General features: G+C 48.7%; 1 protein-coding gene across 1 annotated transcript in view; it reads left to right on the top strand.

Moving 5' to 3' along the window:
* EPHB1 (EPH receptor B1) overlaps window positions 1-14,754 on the top strand; it is a 391,986-nt gene that overhangs the window by 137,360 nt on the left and 239,872 nt on the right. Inside the window, exon 3 of the mRNA XM_081159666.1 lies at window positions 3,853-4,534. Coding sequence (XP_081015792.1) covers window positions 3,853-4,534 — 682 coding nt within the window. The remainder of the gene's footprint in view (window positions 1-3,852; window positions 4,535-14,754) is intronic.

The raw sequence follows: 14,754 nt of genomic DNA, 5'->3' as shown, positions 1-14,754 counted from the left end.
TTGGGACAAGCAGTGAGTGCATCGAGGCGACTGGGCTAGCACAGACCTTGGGTAAAAGAACCTAGGTCCTGAATAGGAAATTGGGCATCTATGGGGTAGTAGACCAAGAATGGTAAAATTCCCCTTTTTTAAGGATCTGGGAAGTGGTGTGCCTGGGGACACAGCATAGCTCAAAGCCTGGTTGGGAAACAGGATGCAAGAAAGAATGTTAAGGAGACACATGGCCCCTTGGGTCTGGTCTCGCTCTATTCCGCACCCTTCACCTTAAACCAGTCCCCCAACCCCCACACACTCAGCTCAGTGAGAACCTAGAGATTCTGTCCCCAAATACCTTTCCATTCTCCACCAGTCTGACCCAATTCATCATCATCTCTTGCCTGCACCACTACAGTGACATCCAACTGTCCCTCTCATGCACTCAAGCTGCCCTCCAGCACAGTCTCTACTTTGCATCAGAGAAATCTTTTAAAAACTGATCTCTAATCACCTGTATTTTCCCTCCCTAAAACTCATCCATGACTTCTAGTTGCCCTCAAGGTGAAATTCAGAGTTTACCACCAGACCTCTCCTCCCCATAGTCTTATTCCTCCCACTTGCAGCTCTTTATGACTATTCTGTCACACAGGCTTCATTCCTCATTGGCACCTTGCCCTGTCACAGAGCCTTTGCATGTGCTGTTCCCAGGCCCAGCTGCTCTGCCCCCAGCAGACGCACACTTCTCTTGGCTGACTTCTCTCCATCCATTCCCTCTCAGCTCGGAGGGTCTTCTCTAATATTCCTCCGTACATCAGGTACACTTCCTCTCTTGGCACCCTGTAATTTTTGCTCACAGCAGTTAGCACAATTGTAATTATTTAGTTATTTTAATAACCATTTGTCTAATTTCTGTTTCTCTCACTAGATTATAAGCTTCATGTTGCTGTATCCCCAGTGACTAATGGAGTGCCTGGCATAAAGTTGGCATTCAGTAAATATTTTTTCATTGATGAATGAACAAGGTATAAAGCAAGGAGACTGATGCCAAGTATTGTAAACAAATAACAATGTTTGTCCCTCCCTGCTGGGAGTGCCATTCCACCTTCATCTCGATTTACCAAAGCTTCTCTTTCTTCAGTGTGCTGGATCCTAATTGCCACTTGCTTGGAAAGCGTTTGTACCTCCTCTAGCCCACTCTGGTCGCTTATCTTTCCAACCCCTTGTAGCACCCGCTGGCAGGAGAAGAATGCAATAGGGAAAGAAATGAATGTGAGACTCTGTGATGGCCTTTTTCCAAACAACAGGGAGTTATTTCCTTTCTCTCAATTTCTCTCTACTCCTTCCCTGTGAATATATAGCTGTATTCCCCCTAATTTGCTTTGATTGCTCCCTTAGGAGCTGTCATGGAATCAATTAGATCAGTAGAATTTTATGACTCGAGGTCACCCAGTATGATTCCTCATTTTACAGATGAGAAAACTGAGGCCCAGAGAGGTTAATGTTTGAAACAATTACCTCTGTTGGGTCTTATAATACCAATCAGTGTCATTTTCTAAGATAAATGTTCTCAATATCCCAGCTCCACAAGAGTATAAATCCTCATTCCGTCTATTTAAAACCAACTAGTGGTGAGAGTCGCAGTGCTAAGGTGAGCCCTGGAAGGTGGGCTTCCTGTCCTGCACCCACACAGCAGAACCGCATTAGTCTTCGGCGGGTCAAGGACTCTGGCTGGGATCAGGCCCCCAGCCTAAATGGGGGCCACGGGCTTCACCTGCGCATTGACAGAGTAGCCCCACGTTCCTGCCGAGACCTTATATAGCGCAACTGAAATATGGATCCTGAGACCTGCTGTGTTTGAACAATTCCAGAACAGCAAAATAAACCTGTCCTTCCCTCAAAAGTCATGCAGGGTCAACTGATAGAAAACGATTTTAAAACCGCCATGAAAAGGGAGAGAGGCCTGAACATTTGAACAAAAACAACTGCCAGCTATTTCTTCTCCCTAATGTATTTGCTTTCTGGTTGCAAAAAAACCAGGCAAGCAGAACATAAGTTTAACAAACACATTTAAATAGAACATAACACACAGTCTTAAAGAAGGAATAAAAAATAGTTCCTCGACATCTAGAGAGTCAGTAAGAAATTAAGCGAAGTCCTTGTGAGGTTTAGCCTTGTGCGGGGATCCAAGGTGGCGCTCACCAAGGACTTTAGTCTGGGGAGGGTACTGGACCCCTGAGGGTGCTGGGAGGGCCTGGGAAAGAAGGGATAGACTGCAGCTCAGATGCCTCAGTGGCAGAAGCCAGGCAGCAGGAGTGACTGTAAGGTCACTTTACAGGCCTGGTTGTTCAGGGCCAGCTCTCCATGTGCCTCTGCACCATGCCTGGTCTTGGCATAACTGGTGTATGTTTGAAAGATAGCCTTGCCTCTCCCCTCCTGCTCCTCCAGGCAGTTAATTCTGTACAAGAAGTTAATGCAGTATATTTCCCACACACACACACCATTGGCTTTTAGCTCTTTTAGTGAAGAATCCTGATTTATATATTTCAACTCCACACTGTATATAATAAGCAATTAGCACAATATTTAAAGAAACAGGTATGACTTGGCTTCTTTTATCACCACTGCTAAATAGTCAAGGATCTTTGCACTTTAGGAAGTTGAATTTTCTCCTGCCCCTCATTTTCTTATTTTCAAACACAGTGATACTTCCTTGGAATCCCCCCAATTCTTGAGATTAGTGTCCTGAGAGCCCCCAGCTTCTTCCTTTCCCTGTGCAGGAAGAAAGAATGACCCAGCAACTCTTCTTTGGCCCCTGGCCCAGAGTGGATCAGTTAATGAAACCAGGACCTCATGGACCCCTCCCCCTCCTTATTGCCTGTTACTGAAATAAGTTATTTGGAGAATTTCTTTGACCATTCAGAGCATTTCTTTCTATCCCTTCTCCTCCCCATCTCCTCTTATGGCCATGTGACCACGGGTGAATTGCACGATGTCTTTTAGTCTGTAAACTGAGGATAATAGTATCTAGTTCTACTGGGAACTGCAGGGAAGGTTGAGAGATACCACTTAATAAATGCATTGTTTCTCACCTTCCTCCAGTTTACAGGGCTGCTAAGAATGAGAACTCTCTTTTCCAACACAGAGTCTGATTGTCTTTCATTTGTAAAGATTTACTTACTCTCTAAGTAACACATTCTCTTCCATCACGTCTTTGCTTGAAATTTGCACAAAGTGAAGCTTAATTTCCTTCATTAAGGATTTCTCTCAGCTCCTACTCTTACCAGTCCTATAGTTTATCTAGCTCTTTCAAAGAGTTGATGTTACAAAACAAAAGTTTATGAGAATCTAAGTTTGTTGAGAAATTCTGAAAAGTTTTACATTCATATGACTTGCAGAGATATAAAGTTGCTTCACCACAATAAATTGATTAGGTTGAGAAATTAGGATTTATAAGGTGGGGGTGTCATGCTGTCCTACTCCCAATATACAGGGTGGCTATTGGGAGTAGAGGCTGTGGCTTGGAGGAATGTCCGTGCCATCATGTGGGGCTAAAGCAGCAGGTTGTCCCCATGGATGTGATGAGCCATAGTCACAGCATGACAGTTGTAGGTTAGATGAAGGGAAGCTTTTCTAGAGTAAAGCCTGTTACAGTTGGGGATGGGCTGCAGAGAAGTATTCTGAAGCCTGCTTATAGGAGATCTTTAAAAGTAGGTTGGTGTTAGATGTGTTTGTTCATTTCTCAAGTCAAGCAGGTGGACTGGTGATCTCTTAAGTCCCCTCCCAGCACCAGACTTCTCCTCTGCTCTGCCTCTCTTTGTCTTCTCACTCTCTATTTTTTGTTTTTACATGTGTGTGCCTGTGGACTGCTTGGAACAGTGGGAAGAAGTCAGTGGCTACGATGAAAACCTGAACACCATCCGTACCTACCAGGTGTGCAATGTTTTCGAGCCCAACCAGAATAACTGGCTGCTCACCACCTTCATCAACCGGCGGGGGGCCCATCGTATCTACGCAGAAATGCGTTTCACTGTGAGAGACTGCAGCAGCCTCCCCAACGTCCCAGGCTCCTGCAAAGAGACCTTCAACTTGTATTACTATGAGACTGACTCTGTCATTGCCACCAAGAAGTCAGCCTTCTGGTCTGAGGCCCCCTACCTCAAAGTAGACACCATTGCTGCAGATGAGAGCTTCTCCCAGGTGGACTTTGGGGGAAGGTTGATGAAGGTCAACACAGAAGTCAGAAGCTTTGGGCCTCTGACTCGGAATGGTTTTTACCTCGCTTTTCAAGATTATGGAGCCTGTATGTCTCTCCTTTCTGTCCGTGTCTTCTTCAAAAAGTGTCCCAGCATTGTGCAAAATTTTGCAGTGTTCCCAGAGACCATGACAGGGGCAGAGAGCACGTCTCTGGTGATTGCTCGGGGCACATGCATACCCAATGCAGAGGAAGTGGACGTACCCATTAAACTCTACTGCAATGGAGACGGAGAATGGATGGTGCCCATCGGACGCTGCACCTGCAAGCCTGGCTATGAGGCTGAAAACAGTGTGGCCTGCAAGGGTAAGTTCTGAGACCCCCTTGAGACCTCTGCTTCCTGCTCACCTGGGGCAGGGCCAAGTCTGCAAGGTTTACCACCTCCAGCTCTGGATCATACAGGATCAGAAGAGCCCAGTGGCTCTTATATTATAAAGCTCTGGGGAAACTTCACGCCCTATACTAGGCCTGATAATTTTCCAATTGGGTCCAACCAGAATGTCCATATTCATGGTAGGGGAAGAGATGGGAAGAATTATAAATGATGGATAATAACTTAACCACTCAGTTATATCTCATTTTGAATATTTCCTCCCTCTTCTTTACACACACACACACACACACACACACACACCCTGCATCCTGTCTAGCTCCATGCTCTGAGGCATAGAGAATTTGGGATTTGGGTTGTCATGGACAGTTCACTCAAGGGTAATTGAGAAGTGACTGAATTTGGAAAATATTTTAGTTCATTTCGGTCCAGCTCCCACAGCACTCAACTTGGTACTAAACCCATGTAGCTCATTAACTCAAAGCCCTCTGGCTTGGCTCTCTTCCTCCAGGGGCTCAGTGCCAGGCCCTGGGGAAGGGATGAGCCTAGTTTTGGCATGTCCTGGAAGGAGATGAAGCTATTGGAGTGGGGGTGAGATGCTATCATGACTCATACTACCTTTGCTTTTGAATGATATCGAGTGATGCAAACTTCGCCGTTTGTGGGGGTCAGGGTACTGTGTGCTCACATAGCCTCTGCTCAGTCCAAAAGAGCACATGTCCAATGTGTGGCAATCAATGTGCTGAGCTGGCCCTGGACTCAGTCTCTTCTGGGAGTGAATAGAAGAGTCTCGAGGGTGTATCACGCATCTGTTGCCAAGTGCATGGAAGCTGAACTTGGGGGATAGAGTTGGGGAAGAGAAAACTGCTCTCCTTTATTAAATTTTGTTTGTGTCCTTCAAAGTTTCAGACTCTTTCAAGAGTAAAGTTTCCTATGTGGGCCTCAGAAATGACCACCTTGACCCTAACCCATCACTCAGGTGGCCTCAGTCCTTTGGGGCAACTTGGATGAAGGGGTCTGTATTAGCTCCTCTTTAACATGTGCCTCCTGCCAGCTATCTTCCCTGTCATCATCCCCACCCCACCTGAGCACCGGGCCATCCCTTGTGTGCCTCCTTTCTCACTCACCTTGCTCTCCAAACACCTGCAGGTGAAGCTCCGGGTGCAGACGGGATTGCTAATCCCCATCAGCTCTGCAGTCCTTTGGACTCAGCTAATTGGCTGGGCCGGGGCCCTCACACAGCCTTTCTGAGGCCTGCCGAGAGGAGAGCTGCGCCTTTGTGTCTTTATTGGATTTCTTGGTTATGGTACCCATGATGGATGGTGTGGAAGCAGAGGGGAGAGAAAGCCAGAACAAGCAATGAATCAATGCGGACAGTTTTAAAACCAGCCTGGCCTGGTCCCACAGCGCTCCTCTTTGTCCCATTGGTTGGAGGAGGGGTGGGAGGTGCCCTCTTCGGCATTTGTCAGGGTCTGAGTGGGGACCCAGGCACCAGGCTGAGTTCTTAAAGGGGCAAGTGCAGCAGCTGCCAGGGATGCTTGCTATGAGGTGGGTGATTTCTCCAGGTTTCAAAGGGTTGCCACACCACACTTGCTGGCTGAGCCCTCTCGGTTTTCTCATTATTTGCTGAGCAAAATGGCAGGAACCTGAGCAAACATTGATTGGTTCTGATTTAATTGGGACTCTGGGAACAGGCTCATTTCTTTGGGCTAATTGGAACTTTTCTCTTTTGGAGGGTTCTGCTGTCCGTGCTATTTGTCAGTCATCTCCTGTGGTTGTCCTGGGAGGGCCTGGAGGGACAAATAGTTAAATCCAAGTGGTTTTTTCCCATCCTTTCTCCCTGCCCCAACCCCCTCTGGACTTCTGTGGGACGTTTCTAATCTGAAGCTATTGTGAACCTGGCTTGACTTTACAAACTGCTTCTCGCGAACTCACTGGCGTGTGGAGGCAATGGGGTGCCCAGGGCACCATCCCTTTGCTGTTTCAGAGGCACAGACAGCCATATCTTGGTGGCATTTCTGAGAGTGGAGAGTGGCAAGCAGGTGGGATCATGGATTCTGATGCCCAGCAGCCTCGCTGAGCTCAGTGCCCTGGACGAGCAGAGAAGCCCCCTTTTATCCCATCTCAACAACTTTAAGCTGTGTCTTCCAAATTCTTTGTCCTTGGCTTTGCTGGTGACCCAGCCTTGATGGCTGAGCCAGACCTCCCTTCCCAGAGCTCATGGCCCAGGAGGTGAGGAGGCAATGGACGTAGATGGTTATCTTGGGAGAGCTCTACACCCTTTGGTTTGAGGCAGGCAGTGCGTGTGGATGGATTTATGACTGGGGCCATGGTGTGTCTTCAAAGGAGGGTACCCCACCCGTTTTGGGTGCTTGAGCTGTCAGGTGAGCACTGTAGCCATTCATGTCAGCCCTGGGGTGCTACAGTCAGTGCTCATGAGGCCAGGAGCATAGAGCATGGTGTGGATACCAGGGACTTGTGCATGAAAAACATTGAGCCTCCATCTACTCTCCTGGAAAAGGAAGGCAAGTTGCTTTTTCCCAACACAGCCCTGAGAACTGATGCCTGGAGCCAGACTGGCAAAGCCTGGATAATTCTGTGATTCACACGGTCATGTGGATCTGATAAATTATCTTTTCTGGCTATTGAGTCTGGCCCTTTGCATGGGTTGAATCTACAGGGCGGCAGAAAGAATATTCTTTATATTATTTTTCTGGCATGACAGACTTTGATAATGGGCAGAAACCTTCCTTCCCTGACTTTCACTTTGCATCTGCTAAACCTTCTCCTGTCAAAGTCATGGTGACCAGCTGCTTGGTTTTGCAGAAGCACCTGGAGACCAATTAGGCAGCTCAACTAGTGAAGAGTGGTCCTGGCCCAGAGCTGTTTCTGCTGTGAAGCGGGAGGATGGGGAGAGGACTGGGGGGCAAGCAGAGGAAACTGTGGATAGACGGCTGTGCGACAAGTAGCTCACACATTTTCTTGAGGGCTCTGTGGCCCAAGGCCTCTTCCTGACTCTTCCTTTCTGCACACACAGGTTGAACCCATCAAACAGAGAAGCACAACAGCCAGCTGACCCTGCCAGTGACTCTGACCCCATTATGCATTTGTCTCTATGAAATGGTTAATTACTTAAAAAAAATGGCCCATCTTCCCTCAGTCCAAGTTGCATGCTTATGGCACAGTGGATTAATGAGAAATCATGGCTTTGTCTTTCCCACCCCCACACCTTCCCTGCTCAGATTGATGGTTAAGTCCATTCTCTCTGTGGGTCCCTGTAGCCTAATTGTCTCTGGGCCAGGGAGGCCAAGACTTGGTGCTCTGCAAGGTCTCTCCTGTGCTATGGAGCCTAAAACATTGCAAGCTGAAGTTGGTCTCTGGAAGGCTGGAGGGGCTGAGATTGACAGTTGCTAGGGAGAATCTGACATGGGCAGCCCCTTACTTGCCAGTTAGAAACTTGGGGGCTACAGTTGCTCATATGGGTGACCAAGGAAGGGTCCCAGGTACTGTGACAGCCTCTGGAAGCCAGGTCCTGGCTGGAGGAGTGTACCCATGGGACTTGGATCTGCTTCCGCCCCTGCCTCTGAGTGCTCCCTGAGGGCATGGCTTTCCCTCTCAGGCTCAGAAGGTCTTCTGGAGCTTCCAAAGGAGCTGCCTCTTTACCTTCCTTTCTAGCCATTGTTAGGAGTCAGGAAATAACAACGCTATGCATAACAATCTCCCTTGCTCCTGCCCCTGAAGGTGTCCAGGCCAGCCCTGGCTCACCACTGCAGAGGGCACACAATGACCCATGGTGCCCAGGCCTTCATTCTTGGTGCTGTCACTTGAGGGTTCAGGTCCTGTAACTAGGAATACACATGGATTTTCCAGGGGCTCTCAAGTCAGCTAAGACCAATCCAACTCTGAGTGTTGGCAGGGCTTTGACAACTCCTAAAGCAGAACAGAGCAATTCCTGCTTTACCCGTCTCCAGGTTGTGTGTCTCTCCCGCTCTCCAGGTATCTGTCAAAGCCCGGAGCTGGGCCTGAATCCTCACAGTCACTGCCTATGTGGCCCTCCCACGGCGCTTCTCAGGCCAGACCCCTCCCTGTCTTCTCGCAGGTCTCTTCTCCTTCTGCAGCTTCTCCTTCACTCCTCTCTTCTCTCCAAATGGGGGCTTTTTCCCTGATGATTTTCCACCTACGTGTAAATTCTTTCATGCCTGTAAACCCAAGGGACAGTTTGCACCTTTCAACAGTTTCAGTGCCTTTGTCAACTTGAGCAGTCGAGATGAGCCATTTTATAAGCCTGGGGGAGTTGAGACGAAAAACCTGCAGGATTCGAAGGTAGAGAAAACTGTGTCTAATTTAGCTCTTCTTGGAAAAAGAAGTTTCTGGGGCCTATTTTGATCTCCCTTAGGGTTGCTGGTCCCAGCTCTGGGTCCCCACCTGCTTTCTCATCCTGGATGCTGAAAAAGAAGGCGGGGCCCTGAGGGAGTAAGGAGTGTGTGTGTGTGTGTGTGTGTGTGTGTGTGTGTGTGTGGCCGCTTTGCTGGCAGCTGCATTCAAGGGCACTGAGGGATGCTTCCTGCTCTCTCTGGCCCATCAGCAGTTGGCTGGTAAGTGAGAGGAAAGCTACAGCCCAGACAGCCCCCTCTCAAGCTCCAGGGAGATCAGTTCTGCTCAGGGCCCAGGGCCCGGGGAGGCCAAGGTCATTAACACTGCAGGCCTGTAAGATGAGCTTCCTAATAGGATTTCCCAACAGGCTACTTCATTTACAAATCCCTAGGGCCTCCTCTGCTCCCCACTGTGGCCCTGCCCAGCGCTCTCTAGAGAGGAATCCGATGTAATTGGCTGGATGTAATGGGCTGTGACATGGCAGGAGCAGCAGCAAACAGATCTGGAAGGATGCCCCTCTGCCACACAGACTCCTGAATACCGGGCATGGGGGTCTCAGTCCCAGGTTCTGGTGGTGGCAGAGGATGGTAAGGGGGCAGAAGAAAAGGGGAACTTGGCACTGCCCCTTCTGCCTTTGAAAGACAGGGTAGACGCACCCAAATCCCATTGGTGTTGACCAAACAATCACAATTCTCCCAGGTCATTGCTAGAGTTACTGAGAATAATTTGGCAATATTCTGTGCATGAGAGCTGCCCTGGGTGTAGTCCATGACTTAATAAATATGTGTTATGAAAGATGACAATGAAGACACCATCTGGTTGTTACTGAGGTGATGTGGATAGTAAAAACACCATGGACTGGCCGTCTAGCTAAGGCCCTGGTGCCACACTTACTGCACCTTCATTGGCCCATGAAGAACTGTAGTCTGAACCTGCCCAAGCTGGGATGGGAGTGTGTGGGATGGTGAGAGACCATCTATTCTGACTGCTTCATTATCCATAGAGAGAAGGTAGTCAGGAGGCATTTCTGGACAGCAGTCTAGAGACCCTCAGCTAGTTGACATCAGAGCCGGGATCAGAATGCAGGTCTGCGGGGGCGACCATCTGCCTCTGCTTCTGAGACTGAATATTGTTGAAATCAACTGTCCTTAGAGGCAAACTAGTATTTTCAGAAATATCAAACTTCTCCCAGCTGTTTTCTCATGAACACTCTTGTGTCTGTGTTGTCCCTTGTTTTTCTTGGGTTCCGAGCACTCTGGAGTCATGCTCTGTGGTTGTACGTTTCCACACTGTATAACACAGAGCTTGTTTGACTGTTACCATCTTCCTTTGAACCTCTCCAGGAGGAGCGCTCTCTCCAGATGCTCTGACATGTTGAACCTGCCTGTGAGCCACCCAGAGGGTGCACAGTGTCTCGGTGAGTGACCCAAGCTCCCTGAGAAGTCTGAGGTCTAAGGCTTTGTGCTTAGAGATAAAGGACAGAGGGAAGGTGGCTGGGCTGCAGGCTGGAGGTCTGGCTGTGGCTCTCTAATCTGCATCGAGGACCAGCGTGGGCCCCTAGGGCTGAATCCCAGTTGAGGCAGGGATGTGGCCTGCCCCATTTGCTTTCTTGTCCCTGTCTCTCTCTGGAACTGGACAGTTTCTTTCTGCAGAACTTGAGCATAAATACCCACCTGCACAGACTTCCTCTCCTGAAGGGGAATCACCACTTTTGAGTTTGAAGCATGGAGATGAAAAGTTATACTGAATCGGAGCCTGACTGGAGTGGGATCCTTTACTTCTCAGTCCCGGGGAGCTCTGAGGGTCTGAGTTCTGTCTCCACTGCTTGTGGCCATTGACAAGCTGGGCTGATAGTGCCCAGGGCTTTTGTAGATGGGTGAGGAAAGCATCCCAAACTCCAGCAAATCACCAGGAACAAGCCTTATTTTGCCAACAGGGCTTGGACAGGGACATTGAGAAAGTGCCATCTTGGCCTTTCCCTGGAGGCGGGGTCTCTGCCTAGAGATGTCCTGTCTACACTCTCCTGGCCAAGAGCTTGAGTACCAGTTAACTGGGAAAGCAACTGAGCCCTCTACTTTTGTTTCAAGGGCCAGTTAATAAGGCAGAGCCGGCATATCCTGGGGAGCTGTGGCTTAGTACAGAGGAGTATGTCTGGGTCTGCTCTAGAAGCTGTCCCATGGGGCAGAGAGGATCCGCCTCCCTGTGTGCCTACCCAGCCCGCTGCAGGGCGAGTCTGTGCATTTGCAGGCACACTGGCCTCATTCTCAAGTGTGCCTGTGTGTGTGTGCGTGCACATGTGTGCGCGTGTGTATTCTCACAGCCAGGTAGGTCAGGAAGAAATCAGCTCAGCCACATCAGGCCCTGGAGAGGCTGTGAGGAGCCTCAGAAGGTATCTTGGAATCCACAGTACAGAAATGCAGGGCCAGGGAGGGCCAAGCCCAGCCTTATTGAAGGTTTTCATTGAGGGTAGGACCCAGTTTAGAAGAAGAGCTGGGCAAGGACATAGGAACTTTGGTTTCTGACTTGTTCTTGGCCTTTGTCTGGAATAGCCCCCCCCCCCCCCCCCCATGGACACGTATTTCTAGTAGGGTCTGGAGTTACCTGGTTTCCGGGTATGACCCTCGGGGGCCTGCTGTGGTCCTATCCCTGCAGGTCTGGGCAGTTCTGACCTTCAATTCTCCAGTAAGGTTGAGTTCATGTGGAGTGAGTGGTCCCTGTGCTCAGGCCCTTTATACTATGGACTCAGATTGAACACTTTTACTTCTGAGAATTTAATACATTCTTAGCTCTTAGAAAGTGCTTGCAGTATCCAGAGAACACGGGGGCCGTGTGTGGTTCTGCTGCTCTGGAGAACCAGTGGAGGATGGCTTCCCCCAGCTAGATAAGACCTCTGAGGACAGTGAATCCAGCCCACTGGATGCCACTTACTTTGTTTTCCCCCAGCTTTTAGATACCTCCAGTGAGGGGGCACTCAGACTTTCTGAGGGAGCCTGGTCCATCTTTGAGCCTTACTTTCCAATACTGAAGTGAATCGTGGGCCCCTGCTCTAGGCCTGAGGTAGAACTTTTATGCAATTCTCGCTTAGCCCATATGACCATTTGTTGTTATTATTAAAACAGGTAATACCTGTTTGAACAGGTAATACCTATGAAAAGTAAGTTTTTCTCCCACTCTGGACCTCACCAGGGTCCCTCACTGTTAGTTTCTGATATTCTCTTGCAGATGCCTGATGCATTTGCACATCCAGAATATAGACATACCTTTCTCCCACCTGCATTGAGAAAAATGCACAGGGTTTTCACCTAGTTCCCCTATCCCCTTTCTTACTTAACAGTGAAGGTTTACAGTAGTTTGGTTTTATTACATAGAAATCTGCCCAGTCTTCCCAATTATTTTGTAGTATTTCATTGGATGGATGTACCTTTATTTAATTGGCCCTTCATTTGTATACATTTAGATTGATTTCTGTTTTTTGTTATATCTAAACATGCAAACATCCTTGTGCATTCATCTTCACACTTAAGTGCGAGCTTATGTGTGAGACAAATTTATTAATTCATTCAATGAATATGTATTGAAGACTTTCTATATGCCAAGCACTTTTCTAACAGTTAAGGGTGAATAAATTTTTAGAAGTAAAATTGCTGAATCAGAGTATATAAATATTTAATTTTGATGGATATTCCCCAATAGTCTTCCAAAAAAGGCATTTTCTACCAAGTTTTGCTCCCACGAACAATGTAAGAGTTCCTATTTCCCACACCTTTGCCAAGATAATAAAGTATCAATCATTTTTATCTTTGCGAATCTGATAGATGAAAACCGGCATCCCACTGTGGTTTCAATTTGCCTTTGTCTTACTCTGAGGGCCACTGAGACATGGCAGAGTTCCCTGAGTTGCCCTGCTCACGAGTTGAGACACAAGCTTTCCTATATAACACATCATTAAATCGGGTGATTTGTGTGTTGCAGACAGTTTGGAGCTTGCTCACTCTGTGACGTAGTCCACCCTTCACTTGCTTCTCCGTTCCCTCCTGCTCTGCATCCCATCATTTATATGTTCTTGACTCATCTGTATCATAGGGCATTTTGGTACATGATGTGCCTCTGTTTTGGCATTTTTCAGACTGTGGTAGGTGAAAGGACCGCAGATAAGACAGGACAAGAGCAGGTGCCATTCTCGTGGTCCATCAAGAAAGCAGGCCCAGCCTGGTTTGGTGGCAAACACACCTGGCTTACCCATCCTTCCTTCCCTGCCCCTGGGCCTGTTCTGGGCTCCCTCCTCAGCCCCATGCATCTCTCAGCTCTTTGGCTTAGGCCCTCCACTCCACATCTCTCCCTTCAACTCTCCCAGCTTCCTCTGGGGCCTTGGGCTTCCGTTCACCCTGGTGACTCCCCCTTAAGCCACCCTTCCTGTTATCAGCCCTTAGGTCTCACCCCCTCCAGCCTCCTTTTTATTTCTTCTGCACCAACCCACTCTCACCAGACCTGCCATCCCTTCCCCAGCCTCCCTGAATCAGTGTCAGCCTCATCCCTGACCAGGTGTCCATACCCCGGGCTGGAGCACACACCTTCCCACAGCCCTGCTTCTGCCAGTTGTCTTAGCCCTGGGCCGCTGCCCACTGCCTCTATTTCTTTTTGGTTTTTGTCTTCCAACTCAGTGACAACTCTTTCTCTTTGGGGCCATGGACTGCTACCTCTCTTATTTGCCTTACTCTCCCCCTCGCCTCTCCCCTCCCTTCCCCTCCCCCTCCCTTCCTCCCCTCCCTTCCCTTCCCCTCCCCCTCCCTTTCCCCCTCCTCCCTCCTTCCCTTCCCCTCCCTCCCTCCCTCCCTCCCTCCCTCCCTCCCTCCCTCCCTCCCTCCCTCCCTCCCTCCCTCCCTCCCTTCCTTCCTTCCTTCCTTCCTTCCTTTGATTAAAATAAACACAGTCAGGTTTAAAACTGAGTCAACCTAAAGACAAATAATAAATTAAATAATAAATTTAAAATCTGGCATGTAGATATGGCAAAAAAAGCAATCAAGATAACATGGGAATGACTGATGTTTGAAAGGAATGCTGACTTGCCCTGTTTGCCTGGGCTAAGGAAGCAGCTTGTACACTCTTCACGGCAGTCCCATGTTTCCTTGTCAGATCATATTGATGGTGACAATGTGGGTACAGAGCAAACTCTCCTGGACTAGCTTCCAGCTTGCGTGAAGCGCTGATACAGCGTGGCTCTCACTTATAGAGCTCTCATTACATACCAGATGCTCTGCCAAATCCTTTCCCTGCACCCTCTCTTAAACCTCATGACAACCCTAGGAGGTACACACGACTAACATCCTTATTTTTTAGTTGAAGATACTGAGGCACAGAAAAGCTAAGCAACATTGCCAAGGTCACACAATGTAGGACTCTGAGGCCTGGCTGATACAGCTCCTCCCTGAGCTGGAGACGAGCAAGATTCACTTAGAGGCACATTAGTGATTTTGTGATGGGAGCTGAGGCTTCAGTGTCCCGTATGGGTTGAGATATAAGCTGTCAGAGTTTGATCTGCATTTCGCATTGGCTAGGGACGAGTTAGTGAGGAGTTCATGGAGTGACCATGCCCACTGGCAAGAATGAATTGAAGGTGCACTTGAACCCCCCCCTCCTCCACCTCCGCCTCCATCGTCAGCCCAGCTCTCAGTCTTATTCTTCTGCCAGCTCCTCCTTGGCAGGGCCACACCGGTGATGCTTCTCTGCATCCCAGATGCCTGCTCTGTGCCATCTATTAAATGAGAACAAAACAAAACGCATCGAAAACAAAATTTGTGGAAGCAGGATGTGAGCTGAGCAG

The sequence above is a fragment of the Miniopterus schreibersii genome (assembly GCF_964146895.1).
Source record: "Miniopterus schreibersii genome assembly, chromosome: 15".
Taxonomy (NCBI): domain Eukaryota; kingdom Metazoa; phylum Chordata; class Mammalia; order Chiroptera; family Miniopteridae; genus Miniopterus; species Miniopterus schreibersii.
The sequence above is the reverse complement of the archived record's forward strand: the minus strand, read 5'-3'. Positions and strand labels throughout refer to the sequence as shown.